The following is a 17,837-nucleotide window of genomic DNA, read 5'->3' on the forward strand; positions in this document are numbered from 1 at the left end:
AAATTTCAAGCCCTCGGCTCCAGCTAATGCATAGCCTACACCTCTCCCCACCTCACTCTTTTTCACCTCCCGCAGACAGGCCATCGGGTCCGACGAATACATAGCCTAGACCCCCCCCCCTTCACCTCACCCCCACCTCAACTGTTCCAGAACCCGCATTTTATATCTACTTTCCCATATGAAAAAAAGAGAGAATGAAGACGTTTGATAAACCGTCTCGATTCGTTTTATTCATCACTTCCGGCCGGCCGATGTCAAACCAAATTGACCGTGCTCAAACGAGCCGCCCTGGGTAAAAATAGCCCTTCGCCTCGCCCTTTTTCCCCTTATGAAACAAATGTTTGCAATTTGGCAGCAGGCAGTCTGCAGACGATGCCAACTCGGCATTCCGCGGCTGATATGTGACGGAAAATCCACGACTATTAAATCAAGCCCGATCGAGTACCGAAATCTGTTCCCCGGTAAACGGCATCCTTCCATTGTAAAGTGAATATCGTACATCACACCTATATATTTAAAACTGACAGTTGTTCCATTCGTTGTTAGATATGCAATGGGTTTCGTACTTTGTCTGGTGGGTTTACAAAGAGAACGCCATTAGATTTATGCTGAGTGGACTGGCGTGCCCTCGCCCTAATACGTGCTTAATGCACATTCGAACTGAAAACAATGATACCCCTTTACACATAAACGAATCGATGGATCTAAATGCACGAAGCAGTTGTGAGAGCAATTTCTAGAAAATTGCCTTCGAGAATAAACTTACAAATTACAGGGTGTATACGAGGCTCGTCCTCTCTCTAGTATAACTGTTAACGACAGTAAATAACGACTGACAACAATTATCGGCCTTCTCGGCCCTGAAAACGTCCTCTTTAATATACTTTAAACTCACGCTGGGCGCTTTTGGCTTTCCTTCACACTCGCGTAAATCTCGACGGTGAGGAAAATAAAGTACTCGCGCATACCTTTGTGACAGCCGCGGATGGTTTACAGACGTACTTAAATTAAGTACGTCAATATTACTAAACTAAAAGTTTAAAATATCAGCGTAAACGAGGATCTTCAGAAAGACTAGTCGGGTTGTTTTTTACACGGTTAAATGCCGAATTGTAGAAGAAACTTCACCCCCGCGCAAACCTCAAGAAAAGTATCACTATCACTATCACTTTGGAAAACGCAATCTGTTGCACACAGTAATATACCATCTTTCAGTAATTAAAGTGGTATATTATACTCTACATACAAAAATATAGTCAGAGCCAGAAACTCGTCGCTTTTCGCAACTTTTACAGCCAAAAGACATGGTTTTTTTCTATATCGCAAATATTATCGATTAACGTTTTGCAAAAAATAACTAAGGAAAAGTTTTAGTGAATTAAATTGCTTTTAAAATCAACTCCTTCTTGGAGGGAAAATTCGAAATTTTGCTAGTAGTTTTCGAATTCAGGTGTGGACACTGCTTCAAGAATCATCAGACATACTTTTTTCAAATTATTTTATTTGTACCCTATACATAGTAGTACATATTACAAATGTGATCACAAAACCTTTTTTCTCACTGTCATAGCACTAATTCCAGAGCTGCAACTGGAGGACACATTCCAAGAGAAACCTTCCACAAATCTACCTAAGAGTAAGTAGTGTTAGGATGGATCGAGAAGTTGGTGCGAAAAATTTGGAATGGATCTGTTTGATGACAAAAGGAATGTTGAGGTTGTTGTGGATAGTGAGGTTAATGATGTAAATAGCTTTGATGATTTTTCTGAGGACTTTTAATTGGCAGGATTGGATGCGCTGGATATTAGAGGTTTGGCAGAATCCCACAGTTCCAATCTGAATGTCAAAAGTGGTCGCAGTAAAGTCTTCTAAAAGGTTAGTTTATGTTGATGGTCAAGACGGTTTTCGATCCTGGAAGTTTTCGTAGTTCCAAGTCTTGTGTTAAGTGTGCCAGTTTGCTGTCTAAGTATAATGCTATGTATTTGACTTCAATGGAAGTATGTAACGTTCACTGAGTACGTTTTTCTTCCTTCATGTTTTCTCCAGTTTTTACACTATTCTTCGATAAGTTCAACGGGTTCTTGGATATTGGAGATAGCTTAGGTAGGATTCGAGTTAGGGGACAAAATTACTTTCTCCTCCGTGTAGGTGGTGATATAATGGTAGTTATTCAGCATTAAAAATTATATAAAGTATAGGACGAAAAATGCTCCCTTGTGGAACGCCTGCTTACTTCCGAGAACTCGTTGCCGCACCTCACTATGAAGCAGTCGGTTAGACAGGAGCAGAGGAGATAGTGTTGACAATTTTAAATCTTATTGGATCTTGAATGAAGAGGTCAGAAGCCGAATCGTGAGAAGGAATGATGTTATGGCTAACTAGGATCGGAATTAAGCGATTTAAAAGGAGATTTTCAAGGATTTTCGACATTGCAGGAAGAAGGCTGATGGGCCTGTAAGAGGATATGTGGTTGGAAGGTTGTGAAATTTAGAAATGAAAATATCGGCGAAATATTTAGGATGTTGAGGGGGGACACTATATATTGTAGTTAACAAAACTATGGCCTTTTTTGGGAGGTTTTGATGTATGGTGAAGTTAATTAGACTATAGAATTTTGACGTTAAAAGAATTTTGTAAATTTTTAAATGATAAATTTTTCACATTTTTCTTTTTTTTCTTTTGATGTACAACATTGATCCACAACACGATTTATTTTATACGTAAGGCAAATAGACAAGTAAAAACCATAATTTTATTTATGACAAATGGGTAGTTTATGACTGTTTATACCAGCATGCATTAAGCCTAGAACGTTTTGTAGGAGTTTACTTCAAAAGTTGTCTAATTCTCAATATCTTTTAATTTGTCAACTTTAACAACATGTTGTTAGTTTCAGAGTTATGTGCATAAATATTTCTTTTAATATGTTTTTTTGCTGTAAAAATTAAACGAAGACCTGTTAAAATCATTGTACTAGATTATTTATTTAAAATGCATATTATCGTAATGATTAATTACTTGCAATGCTGCTGCAATTGAATTTCTGAAACTTAGATAAAAATTCTTTAAGAACTGTGAAATGTAAATAAAAGACTCCAGCTCAATTAGTTATTGTTTTCGTTCGTATCAAATGCTTTCGGCATTCCTTTGGAAGGAAGATTAATGCCAATTGCAATGCTTTCGTCTTTTCGGATGTACTTCCAAATGAAACAGTATGGTCAAAGGGACATTAAAACTTTATCGTTGAAGATAGTGAATTGAAAAGGGTAGTCGTGACGACTGGCGAACGACATATCGTTATTTTAATCAATTTGCACCGGAGTAATTTAAAACCGTACAAATCCTCATGAGATTACTCGCCTATTCTCCTTCATAAAAGTGACCTTGCCTACCTGAATTGGAAGAAAACTAAAGATTTACAAAAGAATTGCAAGATCGGTTGTTTAAAAAACGAACATGTAAGTTTAAACTGCTTATAAGTTGCGCACAAAGTACAAGTACAAAGTAATCTTTATTCACTAAGGTTGAGATTGGGAGTTGGCGTCCGACTGTTCGAGTGGATATAAGTCACGATAGCTCAAGTGGTTAAAGCAGCGGCGTTTGAGCCGAAGGTCGTGGGTTCGAATCCCGTTCGTGACATTTTTTAATTTCTACCAAATCTTACATAAAAATGGTAATTAATTGAAGGAAGTAATTTGGTCAATCAGGCCACTAAAATACAATGGATTTATTCACTAAAATCACTGTAGAGTGGCCAGTGATCTGTTAATCCTATCACTCCTCTGAGTTTAGCCCTCTCTAATTATAGCAGTGAATTTTCTATCCTTGGTGAGGGTTGTTTTACCATTCGTTTACTGTGTCTAGCGCCCCTAGAGATTCTCCATTTTTCCTTTTGTCTGTTTTAGATCCATTCTGTAATGCAGGATCTTTTTTATTCCAAGAATGGCCAATATAAGGCGTACATACGGTCTTGCACATCCTCCTATGTCCAGAGTGTCTATCTTTTCTTTACACAAAATTCCCTTGTGTCCTGGTACCTATAATCAGGTTGTTGTTTTTCCCATGTTGTGGAGAATTTGAATGCGTTAACTGACTGCTTTAACTATCTGAATAAAATAAACGCACCACCCTTAAATTTTAATTTATCCAGGTTTATTCATATTTTGCATAACAAAAATAGGTTTGGTTGTAAAAATAAGGCATGTGAAAATACAATGTTAATTACCACATTCTAAAAAAAAATATTTAGTAAAGAACAAAAAAAACAGAAAATTCAAAAAAAATAACAATGTTTAACAAAAACTTTTTTGCCCCCTTTTATACCGAGATTTCCACCACAAATCGCGTCCGTTAAACGCTTTTACATCCCTTGTAATTCTTTCCCATTCGTCAAGAACAGCCGTTTCCAACTTTTCTAGGATGTAGGACCACTTTCATTAATCCATCATTCGAGGTATAACAAAACGTCTTAACTAATCATGATTTCAAGATGTTTTCTTCTTGATACAAACCAACAACTGAAGATGTTAAGAAGCCGAAACGCGACTGACAGACCAAAACATCGAGGATAGACTGACCAAAATAATCGAAAACCAAAGTACATAAACTACTTTTTTAATTAAGAAAAACTAACAGAAACAAAATCTCTTTTGTGGTAGAAACCCTTTAGTACCTCAGTGAAGTTATCATCCTCGCACAACAACTAATGCATTGAGGGAGTCCAAGGAAATGCCACCCCAAAACATCATTGACCCACCACGAAACGGAAAAGGAACCAAACAACATCCGGAGTACCTTTCTCACGGGTTTGCCATATTACGCCCATCTGAAGATTTAGGCCTGCTCTCGTCTCATCTGTAAAAAGAACTCCCGTGAGAATTGAAGTTGAACATTTTCTGAGATGTAATAAGAAGAGGCCCACGAGCCGGGTGCCGGGCCGTGAGGTTATTTTCATTGAACCTTCTTACAGTCCTGGAGGAAATTATTTCGGGCTTGTCTTATCAGATTTCTTATCTCAATTCCCGTAATGCTGCGGTTTCGTAGAGCCTGATGACGGATGAAGCTATCGTCTCTCTCGTCGGAAGACCTTTCTGGTAACCCTGTTTCTCTGAAGCGCGGAAGAACCCTTCCTATTGTAGAATGATTTATCTGGCCACTTCGCGCCGTATTCTTACTTTAATATTATGACCCAGATACATTCATAGTCACTCAAATGCCTGACTACAGCCACTGAAAAATGTTAAAGAAAGAATAATATCAAATGCAATGAACAAAGGCAAAAGATCAACTGAAAGCGATTTTTACGCGTAGCAAAATGGATGGGCATAATGCTACTTTTTGGGCAAATGAGATTAATCAGTACAAAAAAAATAAAGGAAATAAACAAAGCATTATTTACTGTTTATTTTGACTACAATAGCTTCTAATTACCTGTAACTAATGTAAAAAGATCTTGGATTTAAGTTTAAACTAAATAAATTGCGTAGTATGTAAAATTTATCCATCATTGTATTTTCGCCGTTATTTCACAGTATGCCTGTTTGAGATCTATAAAGATGGAAATGTAAAACAATGCGCCTGTCTACTGGGTTTTTATTTTAAACTCGGTCTAAAACTGTAAAATATTTTACGAGGTCAGACTAAAAGTCCGGCTTTTCCTTTAGGAGATGGAGTTCTGTCCTGTAATGCGTTATCTATCATTTATACCCCGAAGTTCAGAGATTCATAGGCCTATTGTCTGGACGATTGTACGTTTATCCTTATGATTTTAGTACCCGTTTGTAAGCGTCACGGTTTTATTGAATTGCCGATACGGTTATGCCGTCTGGGGTGTTTTCTCGTTTTGTACTTTCTATAGTGCAATCTTAAACAAACGGCGTTCATTCCCAACATAGACTCGTCGGGCCATTCTGTACGTGAAAGAAAGGTGTCTCACAAAATATTGAGATTAAAAATAAGTATTTAATGCTAAATTTATTTTGAGAATAATTAATACGAACTCTTTTAAGCATAATACATTCAATGATTTTATATTTGTTTCAGCTATTTCTTTCTACTGCAGAAAGATGTCGATTGGCTGTCGATAACGGTGACTCCCTGTTCGGCTCCGATCTCTTGGGACGTGTCCTTCCGGCCATCCACGGAGACGGGCAAAGGTGAGACCCGATGGAATCCAATGTCCGGAGATAAAGTTAACACTCCGATTTTCAGTTGACATGTCGAGCGTTTCGTCCAACTCGGTGCTGGAAACTGAGCCGAGGAGCTACGAGGAAAGTATGGCCAGAAGGGGGCTTTATTCCGTTCGGATCAGCTCGCCCGAGGACGCTGGGACCGCAGAGCTTTTCGCGACCACACTTGGATCTCTGAAAAAGCTGAGGCCGACTTCGAAATTATCGTTTGCCAACAAGAGGCAAAGGGCGCATATGTCGGTGCGATGGACCCCGAGGTAATGTTCAAGACTCCAAAATTTAAAGACAAGAAACTAAAAGTACTAAAAGTACTTATACCATAATTTTGGTGTCATTCCAAACGTTTTACCTCCCTTTTGGAGTCGAACTGTCGTCCCCTTTTGTAATTAAACTTTCGTCCAATGTGTCCCATTCGCAACATTCCAACAACCAAAATTCACAACCTACAATCTAAAAGCTCAGACCAGGTTTGAAGTTCTCTTTTACCAAAAATAGGCAAAGGGCGCGGGTACAATCCAAACTTTGATTAAAAAACAAGATGGGGAGGAATAGGCTGAAAATTAGTTTGGCAGCGTACGAAGAAATCAAATTCAAATTTCTCAAATAACCGATGGTTCTTCTCTTTTATAGAAACAAAATTAGCTTTTTACTTTTCCATATGGTCTGAGGGTGATGAACCAGTTGATCGTTACCTACCATTTTGGTTCGCGTATCTTCACTGGTATGTCTCAGGTGGGTATTGGTATTGCGGGATCGTCGGTACGTAAGATATTTAAGCGGAGTAAAACAAAATAGCACGACTCGCAAGAAAAATGAGATCTGACCTCTGGGAAGATTTCGTAGAGCCAATCAGCAAGAATAGGCGGACCAGAGACAACTGTGATTAATCTGTATTCGAGGTACAACAAAAAGTCGTAACTAATCATGATTTCAACTTGATTTCTTCTTGATACAAACCAATAACTGAAGATGTTAAGAAGCCGAAATGTGTCTGACAGACCATAAGATCGAGGATATGCGGACCAAATCATCGGAAACCAAGCTACATAAATTACTTTTTGTTAATTTAGAAAAAATAAAGAACATAAACAAAATCTCTTTTCTGGCACCCTTTGAGTGAATTTTTTAGAAACTATCTGGTTTTTTATCATCATCTAGTCGCAGGTGATTAGATGTTATAGTTATTCAGATATCGTGAGATGTTGTCGGGTGTGATGTAGGTATCAGAAAAACATTTTCTTTATCGTGCCAACGTTTCGATCTTTTATTGAGATCATCTTCAGGGCTCAAAGTGTTTGTCTTCTGTGTAATTGTGCCATCCTTGCGTGTCGTGTTGAGAGTGCCCTCTCTGCACGACACACAAGGATGGCACAATTACACAGAAGACAAACACTTTGAGCCCTGAAGATGATCTCAATAAAAGGTCGAAACGTTGGCACGATAAAGAAAATGTTTTTCTGAAACCTACATCACACCCGACCGCATCTCACGATATCTGAATAACTATAGATTTACGGTCACTAATCTCTACACATTAGATGTTATGATTATAGTTTGTTTAGAAATATTTTATTTCGAGAAACCAAACCTTCTCCCAACGAGTTACCAGCCCAATGCCCTTTTTATAGAAGTTTGGATCCCGGGACTTAAAAAATTAATTCAGCTTTTTTAACAGCTGTTGGCGATTATCGAATTCCCGAACTGGGCATATAATTGTCCATTGCTAACAAAAGGTTTTAAATAGATGGGTGGTTAAGGTTTAAGTAAGATGGGGCCAGGTCCGGAGAGTACCGAGGGTGTGGTAAGGCTTCCCAATCAAGCTTCATTATCACATCCTTAGTCGTTCTGACTGTATGAGGACTCACGTTGTCCTGATGAAAAATTTTTTTGCTTTTGAAAGTAAGTTGTTTCTGGACCAGGACAAGAGATCGCAGTTGGCTTGAGAAGATTTCTGTGGTGATGGTCCGGCCAGGGGTCAAGAATTTGTTGTTGAATATTGGATTTTCGCGACAATAGAACAGGGTCATTTTGGTGAAAGCCTACATCCTCCTGGTGTACGGAATCCATTTTTCGTCGCAGGTGACAATTCGGTCAAAAATCGTGTCTACTTTGTACCATGAAAACAACGAAAAGCAAATGTTTAGTCGCTGAAACTTGTTATTCTCGGTAGATTTATCAGGAACAGCTTCCACGTCTTCCCACACGTTGAACACTGAACACTCTGAAAAGCTCCTGACATGTTTCACTCGAATCAAGTGAGGAATGAAATTCGTTATCAGTACGACAAAACGCCTACCAGACCTTGGTTTATCTTCAATCACCTCATTCCCAGGAGCAAACTTTTGGAACAAATTTTACGAGCTGCCTCGGCCGCCCTAGTACCATAGTAGTCGTAAGCACGCACGAATTATGGGTGGTGAACAGTTCAAGACACTTTTTCTTTATGAACTGTTGCATCATTCTCTTGGTATTAAATCACTTAATCCTCTTGTGCAAATATATACGTTGATTAACGGTATTAAAACTATAACAAATGAAAAACCGCATCGACTTTTCTGGTTACCTGGATCTTTCAACCTTCACTCTTGATTCATTCATTTATGCATCCATTCTTCTACCAGCATCCTTATCCATCTTCAACCGCGAGGCCCTTTTTTCCCCACTTCCTTGGGGGGGGGGTCCTTTCCTTTCCAAGCTTAAATGAATACTTTAAGTATGAGGCGTTTACAACGTATTACAAGTGTAATCAGGTACTTGCCACGACTTGCATCTAGATTGCTCCGACCCTTAGAAAACAGTCACAAATGGAAAAATACTTCTTCAACTGAGCAACGACATACATGAACTGATTATGATTGAAAAAAAGAAAACTTTTTTAACATTGACTTTGATCCTGTTGCCCTTCTCAAGATGGATGTCCAGTTCGTTTCAAGAGTCATTGGCAATTCATATAACCAATGGGACTTGTTACTTTTTCACTCTATAGAATATGGTATAGATAGATTCAGTGTAAAAAGGATTAAAAAAGAAATAAAAATAACTATTCATTGTTGAAACGTCAACAATAAAAAATTGTCGCATTATCAGCATAAATTATCATAGTTCTAACTAAACTCAATAGGTAAAAAATATCGTCTGGTATAAAAACCTCTCATTTACCAAAAAAAAAGTATAAATGCAGTGCTAAAAGTATAAATAATATACAAAAATGCTTTGACAGATTTGCAGGATTTAGTAGAAACATAAGCCTTGTTACAGTAACGTACAAAGCGAACTTGAAAACATTTCAAGAAAAGTTAAGGGCTCTTCATCCAGAAAATGCTCAATTCTGAAACTTCTTGTTGCTGTCCACGAGGATGTGAACCTGTGGTTTGGTCGTTTCCGATCTTCGTGTGCATAGATTTCTTCTAAAACTATCTTTAAAAAAAATGCTTATTTTAAAGTGGTGTTTCTCAGTTCTTATGAAGAAAAACGAAAGTGATGTAATACAAACATCAGTCATGATTATTCCAATTAAAAAATAATAAAAATTATTAAAAGCCTGAAATACTTGCCAATTCAGCTTTTTTGCATAAAACTGCTAAAAATACCTATTTTACAATGGTGTTTCTCAATTTATAGGAAGACTGGAAGGTTTGGAAAAGTCTTGGAAAAAATTTGGCCAAAAAGCACTTCAACATTGTGCACTTAAACGTGTGCCGCGCATAAAGGGATACCCGTCAGAGGTTGATATCCTTGTGCAGAATATCAATTACTGTAAGTAGCCGTTTTCAACGACAGGCCTCCTTGGCCGGCCTGGTTCCGAGTCCTAAATTCAGTCGAAATTAAATTTCTCCGCCCTACCTTACGATTCTCAAGTATACATTCGGGTTTTCGGCGCCGGCACTACGCCCGACTGAGCCAAGGCGTCCCCAGGGCAGTGGTGTGGACACCTGGAAGTCTCTTCCCGTTTCTTCGGGATCCAAATCCTTCACCTTCAGCACCGATCTATATCTTTCCTTTCAAGCCATCAATACATTTGACTCTCGCTCACTCCGCGTCGCCCCACACAACTGACCAAAACGCTTTCCAACGCAAACACCTACGAGTTCGTCAGTGTCGTCGTTGGGTATTTTCAATCATGACACACTCTTTTACTAATTACGATGGCATTCGTCTCAGCCTTCGCTCTCGCTAAAGGCGGTTCTTCCTGACCGGGAAACCACTTTCTCACTTGTCATAGACGAAAAACTACCTTGGAATAGACCCGCCTACTACACAAGTGCTTGGCAAGCTCGGGATTCCATTTTTAAAGCCGTCGGCGAGGTCTTTTTTACTCGACCGTCTTTGCCACGCGAATCTTACAACATTGCTTTAGGGGCTAAGAGAGCTAAGAGTTAGTCTCGACATCGAATTCCCCAAAAGCTATTTTTTAAACTTTTAAAATTTGATTACATGTTGATCGAAATATCCCTTCTCCCAGATGGTTGCCATCCCCTAAAAAAGAAAGGGTTCCCTATTCTGGGTCCGGTCGAGAGAGCGACGCGTCATGCAGCTACGTTTCAAAAACGAGAAGGGCATACTCTCTCAGCGCTTCTCAGTAACAGCATGTGTGGGTCTCCACCTGGTCGCTGACGTCTCCCGCGCTCGCCTTTTAACGACTCCTCATCTCAGGTTCTCCCGGAAACCAGAGACGGGATCGTTGGCGAGGGGGTGCTCCCAGAGTCGTAGGCTTAACGGCAGCCCATCTCTTCGGATTTCTCCTAGGGTTTAGGATTGACTGACTCTTGTGCAACAGCTGTTCACAAGAAACCCTTCCCCAGTCCTTCAAGGTCTCGCTGGAGTATTTACTACTACCATCAAGATCTTCAGCGGCGACGGCTCCAGGTGGGAATACGCCCTTCTGTACCTTTCTGCGCTCATCGCCGAGACCCTCTTACTCGTAAGGACTTATCGGCGCCGACCGCCGCTTTGTCTCTGACAAACCAACTCCTTTCATCGTTTCACATGAGCGTAGATTCAGGCGCCTTTACTCTGCGTTTGTTTCATCCCACACGCCAGTTCTGCTTACTAAACTTGGCTTAATTTCCACTCTGATCCAATTCCCACGACTTCGCTTTCGAGCAAGCCGGGATCTCATCTATCTGGAGTTTGATGTCGTTTCGCCTCAAGGCTTCCGTGTGCCGGGAGTGGGCAATTTGCATGCCTGCTACCTTCCTTGTATCTGGTAGCGATACTTAGGCTTCCTCCCGGATTTAAGCCTTAATACAGTCATGGTAGTCACAGAGTCTATAAGTCAGGCATTTGAATGTTAAATCGCCACTCCGAAGAGTTCATGCTATCTGCTGTATTACCCGGACTGGCCTAGAGATTGGTCTTGGTCTAATAAAAGCGCCCTGTTCACGAATGGGCACGCTTGGTTGCATGCATTACTTCTAGAATTACCACAGTTATGTAATGAAACTTATGTTATTTGTTATGAATACATAAATGTTATGAAACTGTAGTAAACTAAAAGTGATTTGCTGAGATTTTTGCGGTTTCTCTTTAATATATTATGCAGTCTGTATGAGACTTGTACAGCTTAAGCTTTGAGACAAGCATATGACTATTGCTAGACGCTAGCCCTCAAGGTGTGTCCTCCGGTATGTGTATGTACGCCCGAAGAACGCAGACCTCGAAAGAACGCCGGACGAGCCGACGAACAGAGGAGAGTTCCCGGGTCCGAGGCCCGCGGTACTACGGTCGGGCTCACGTATTAACTCTGTTCGTTCACAAAATCCTCAACCCTCGTGAGGGTTGTACAGAGTCTTCTCACAAATGTCAACGGCTTTATAGCGTTGTTCGAACACATTGTTCTGTGAACCGCCGGCTGCCCGTATCGTAATACAGCTCGTCGTACAGAGACCCCGTGACGAATCACGTGCTCGCGACTGATTTGATACTGGGCGTCGATGTGTAACGTACCTGCGGGGTGGGCAATGCGTCCGCGTCACATCAAGCCTCGACCAAACATCCCCTCATAGGCGGTCAAAACAGTGTTTAGAACGGAGGGACGAGCCAAATTCTACGGAAGAGGTGCCGCGGGAGTTAAGCCGCCCGAGCCCAAACGAACCGCCCTCTCCCTCACCCCACACAAATAGAGTATCTTGCGGTCCCACTTGTGCTAACACATTTATTTTCACCTCTTTGTTAAGCCATGAATACCTTTAGCCAGATACACTAACTGTTTTCTGCTTGTTTTACTCTCGTTAATAGCCCCTCTTCGAACTGTCGCGTATAGGGCCAATTCGACGCCGCGTCAATCGCGATGCGTCAGTTTTTGCCGACGGAAAGAAACACTCGACGTGTCGTCACGGCAGTACCAGCTCGCATGAGAGACCTGGCAGTCCACGATTCTCGAACGGTACAGAGCCCTCTAGAAGGCCGCCGGGCCGAGGCGCCGTTGGTGAGGTTGGCTCTGGGAAAAATTACAGGCGTTGTACCTTTCATTTCGCCTTCTCCAAACTCTTTCACGCCCATCTGGAGATGGTAGAGCAAAGACTAGTCGTCCAAAGACCAATGGCTGTGTTCTCGAGCAAATGCGAGCCGTGCAACTCTGTGTGTCCTAGTCAATTTTGGTCCTCTTATGGGCCGAAAAGCAATCAGTCCAAACTGATTTAATCTTCTTCGATCAGTGTGCTTAGTAATTTGGACACCTCAAACTTCCTGGAGGTGATGAATCACTTGAATAAAAGTAAGGTGCCGGTTTCGCGAAATTATCAAAGAAAAACCGCTTTCCTCTGGTTCTGTTACCCTAAGGCGCCCAGAACCAGGCCGTGGTAGGACCCTGTTCCTCGAAAACGTCTAACCGCGCGTCGTCTTGCAGTGTTTCATAGAGAACTCCGATGGCAATAGCTGCATACCTGATGGAACGCCAATCATCAATACGTGCCACGCCATGCGCAACAGCACTAAGTGACATTTTTAAGTTTAAAAATTGAGATTAAGAAAACAAAGTTTATTGCTGCAGAATCAATTGAGACAGAATAAACATTTTAAATTCCGTAAATAGTAAACATTGAAAACTCATTTAGGATTGTGTTTAACTCTAACTGATAGTCCCAATTTAAAACATAGCATAAACAAATATTTATTGATAAAAACAATGAGACAAATTAAGGGCAATTTATCGAGAAAATGAAAAAAATCAATTGGATAGAATTTTTATTAATATGAAATTTTGCAACTGTTCTAACCCAAAATGGCATTAGTCAAATCATATTTGATTCACACAAAATCCAAATTTCTTTCACACCCACATTCGTTTAGTCACATCCCCTTCATTTAACGAAAATCCATAAAAGTCAGATTTTTGTCTCAAAATGTTCAAAAAGAAGTTAACAAACTTAAACTCGTTTAAGTGAGAGCTAACACCTACAGGACACTAATCTGCTAGTCTGACTCAATTATGATTATTATTAGGCATACAAAGCTTACAAGACACTATTATCGAAGGCGTGAGATGACCTTAGCCGTGAAAACCTTATTTAATTTCATAATACAATACAAAGAGCCTGTGTTGAGAAATTGTTGGCTAAGAGATTTTTCTTACTTTCTTTCTTAGCTCAAACTTAATACTTTTATTAACCGCGATGTTAAAAAAAATAACACCATTTCTGTAAACTTGTTCTATCCGAATCCAATTTTTAAAAAAAACATTGATTTTGAAGGATTTCTTTTTTAAATTATAAAAATTGTTTTTCCAAGTTCGGAATTTAGTAACAAATGAAAACAATGATTTAAATTTTTAACCAAAAGTCAATTTCTTTTATTGTTTATTAATGTTCACTTATAGTCCAGTAGATTCCGAACTGACGGAGTATTGGCTTGTAGTAAGCAGATCGAATTGGTTCCCATCGCTCTGCAAGGCCCAGTTGGCGAAGGACATGTTCAAAGCCGGCGCTGAAAACATCATATCGTACCAGAGCGACAGCTTGTTAAAAGCGCTGTCAACCAGTGATCATTTCACTGTAAGCTCTTCACCAAGTAAATAGTCCGAGCGAGTTCAAATCTATCCCCATTGCAGATGGAGCACACCAAGAGACGGTCCGGCAGCGTGCTACGGGGTCTCAAGCTCAACCAGAACTATCACGTGCAAGTTTTCGCCGTCAACATCGACACCAAAATGAGCTATCTTTACGCAAATTCGACTGTGAAATACCAACGGACGCGGCCGCTTTCCCTGAAAGACGGACGACCTACTGTCGCCAGCATCAAGAGGATGGACGGCAGAATCACCTACCGATACAAGGTGAGCGAATTTTCGAACCTTTCTTTAAATTTAATTCATTTATCCACATTAAAAATAAAAATTGACCCTAAACATCCTTATTAAATAAACAATGAAGAACTAACTAGTAATCATGTCAATCTGTAGATCAGCCACACGTTCATGATCAATGTGAAATCTCGTGTAGAAAGTTACCGTGATTCCTGATAAAAGAATATAATAATCACACATTTAGGCAAACTATAAGACAAAACGGCATTTTATGCTGGATGTCGGCCATTAACGAATACGATGACCAATTCAAGCAGATGAATATATGCATGTCCAGTCAAGTCGAACCTAACGGGCAATTAGAAGACGACATACCACGATCCCAAGAAAAGTCTGAAAATCTCTGTACTATCTGATTTTGCAGGAATTGCCTTGGAAAGCTCTAGTTCAAATTAGCAGAATCATTGATGGAGCCTTCCGTCTTACAATTAATCTGTTCCAAATATGGAAAATTAAAGTTAATTTGATCCTTAAACCGGGTAAAGCACTGAATACAGAAGGTGAGTTTCCTAAATTATTGATGCTTTAGGACAATTGTTTTGCCTTCTTTTTGTATGGGAGAGGAGGGTCCAATAGGAGCAAACCTCTATGAACTTTTTAAAACTATAAGGATACTGACTAGTACTACACCTACTGGATGGCCGACTACACCAGCTCAACAACTCGCAGCATCAGCCTCCTCTCGCTTCTCACAACCGACTTATGGACCAGCCCCCTGCTGCCGGGACCTGCTGCCCGAGTCCCTTAATCCTTATTCTGCTGCCGAGTCTACCGACTCACGATGTCGTACACACAGTCCCGGCCGCATACACTTCAAAACAACACCGGTTTTCAGGGCCTCCAAAATTCCCAGTCACTAAAATGAATATTACTAAACCTGGATATTTTTGACATTTGTGCAACGAAGAAAAAGTACATTGCGATGGAAAATATGTCAAGAAAGGGGGAAACGACTCAACATCTGGAAAATGCTACAATTTGAGATTTCTGTTGCTGTATGTGAGACTTTGAACCTGTGGTTTGGTCGTTTCCAATCTTTATCTGCCTAGTATAGCTGCTTTTGTCCGTCCAACTTGTTTCGGCATTTCGCCAACTTCAACTTACTACAGATAGACCAACACGGCAAGACTAGGCAGTCGAGGATGATGAACGACCTAACTACAGATTCACCACTGCAGACCTCATGAAGTTGAAATGGGCAAGGGCTTCGCCACCAATAGGTGGTCTAACCCATGTTGACTTACGACATCCATATAAATTAAAACTTTAAAAATGATGTGTGGTAATTAGGGACCGTTAATCGATAATTATTCAGAAATCGTGAGATGCGGTCTGGTGTGATGTAGGTATCAGAAAAACATTTTCTTTATCGTGCCAACGTTTCGATCTTTATTGAGCCCTGAAGATGATCTCAATAAAGATCGAAACGTTGGCACGTTAAAGAAAATGTTTTTCTGAAACCTACATCACACCAGACCGCATCTCACGATTTCTGAATAATTATTTAAAAATGATTATTTTTTCTCATGGTTTTGTTCATTTTACAGGTGAAGAGCACGGAAACGTCCAGGAGGCTCGAATGGTCCATCCTCGCCTGCGGATCAGGCGCGTTGCTTGATGCCGAAGTAAGGCAAAAAAGGAAGACAATCTTGGAAAGAACGAGGATTTTTGGGTACGGCCGGCTGGTACTGGAAAATCCCAGACCTGGCTCGACATACGTACTCAGGGTGAATTCAACCGACCCTGAGATCCTCGACAGGATAAATTCCGTCCAGGTAAAATCATAAAATAAAAATTATAGGGAAGCAATTTTCTAATTAATCATAAGCTCAATGATGGTCATTAAGAATCCATATATTAGTTTAATTTGTCAGTCATACATTCTTCTATTTATATTTCTAGATTTTTGAAAATATTTTTTCTTTGTTAGGTTGTAGCAACAATGAGTGGTCTTAAAGAGCCGATATTGCCAAATATAACAATACTCAAAGAGAATCAAGAAGCGAAGGGTTGCAAGTCTGTCGTACTCCACTGGCTGCCTGCAAAAGGCACAAACTTAGGCTACTGCTCCATTGTCAAAGAAGTCTCAAGGGTGGACGACTTCATGCCAATCCCTGATCAATGCGGGCAAGAGAAAATGTTAAAGCATTTCAGCTACACTTCCAAACAATGCTTCCAGAGGAGTGACACTGACGGGTAAGTTTCCAGTACCCCAAGAACCAACATCTCAAACTAAGAGAAAATTGTGTAAATTTTAGGAACGTCATATCAGAAGAGATCAAGTACCTAAAACGAGGTAGAACCTACGATGTACAGGTGACGGTTCAGAACGGAAATTCAAAAATACTGTCTTACAAGGTGATACGTGTGAGGACGAGACCAAAATGCAATTGAATTTTCATAAAATAATGCAGACAAAAAGGCATTTCAACTTTCAACATTAAGGCTGAGATTGTGACTTAATTTTTTTCTTAAGTTTAGTGATGACTTTTTCACGTTTAAATTTTAGATGTCCGATAAGGTTTAATTATTTTAAAGATGCATTTTATTATTAAAACTTGTACATAACGTTTAATTTGTGTTTCTATTTATTTTTTATTTATTTTATAATATAGGTATTGTATGACAAGGTTTGGGACAACTTATCTCAACATTTTCATCGAGTTACCTCCCGAAATTAGATTTAATTAATTAATTTTCCTTCTTGTAAACAAACTCAATGTTTATATATTTTTACTTTTATAAAATGACTGTAGTATCGTTAGAAAATAAAAGCGTTCACCAAGTGCATGTTAATATGTTATAGATAAATTAAAATATAGGAAACTACATTGTAGTGATCAGTATTAGCAATTGTTGGCCAGTTGAAAATTTACAACTGGACTAAACTAAAAATAATAAAATTGCAATAAACTTAGCATGGTATCAAATTATCTGTAAATGTTTTGTACATATTTATATTTATAAGTTTAATACATTTAAAATTAAAATTTATTTAGTTGAACTTGTTTACTTATAAATATCAATCACTTCCTCTCCAATTACTTTATCATGAAATCCTATCTAACCAATCGCTGCTTCAAAGGCTTCAGAGTGAGGTGTGACAATTTCTCGGAAGGCACATACAGGTCGGTGTCCCACAAGGGAGCACTCTTGGTCCTATCATTTATCTATATACCCTAATGCCAATCCTTTTTAAAAATGATGGTTCCTACTCACATTAAGTATGTACTCTTAATGTGAGTAGGAACCATCTTTTTTAAATAGGATTGAACTCCACACTCACCCCATCATTTATAATTTCCCCTAATGCCAATGTCACCACCAGCGGACGATACTACAATTTT

General features: G+C 39.6%; 1 protein-coding gene across 1 annotated transcript; it reads left to right on the forward strand.

Annotated features, from left to right (window-relative positions):
* The first annotated feature begins 1,663 nt into the window (after positions 1–1,663).
* Positions 1,664–17,494, forward strand: LOC106672653 (protein NDNF-like). The gene is made up of 8 exons (XM_014404239.2): positions 1,664–1,875; positions 6,043–6,155; positions 6,211–6,445; positions 14,005–14,179; positions 14,236–14,460; positions 16,038–16,265; positions 16,421–16,686; positions 16,749–17,494. Exons 1-8 carry the CDS (start codon positions 1,841–1,843, stop codon positions 16,882–16,884), a joined length of 1,413 nt encoding a protein of 470 aa, XP_014259725.2. The 5' UTR covers positions 1,664–1,840; the 3' UTR covers positions 16,885–17,494.
* Positions 17,495–17,837: the final 343 nt, after the last annotated feature.

This window comes from Cimex lectularius, unplaced genomic scaffold (assembly GCF_000648675.2).
Source record: "Cimex lectularius strain Harlan isolate CLEC.00 unplaced genomic scaffold, Clec_2.1 scaffold385, whole genome shotgun sequence".
Classification (NCBI taxonomy): domain Eukaryota; kingdom Metazoa; phylum Arthropoda; class Insecta; order Hemiptera; family Cimicidae; genus Cimex; species Cimex lectularius.

Bases quoted from the DNA above. Each gene is read 5' to 3' on its own strand.
- LOC106672653 (XM_014404239.2), top strand. From the start codon at position 1,841: ATGTCAAAAGTGGTCGCAGTAAAGTCTTCTAAAAG. The intron at 1,876-6,042 runs GTTAGTTTATGT...TATTTGTTTCAG, and splicing joins GCAGTAAAGTCTTCTAAAAG to CTATTTCTTTCTACTGCAGA. The intron at 6,446-14,004 runs GTAATGTTCAAG...GTTCACTTATAG, and splicing joins TCGGTGCGATGGACCCCGAG to TCCAGTAGATTCCGAACTGA.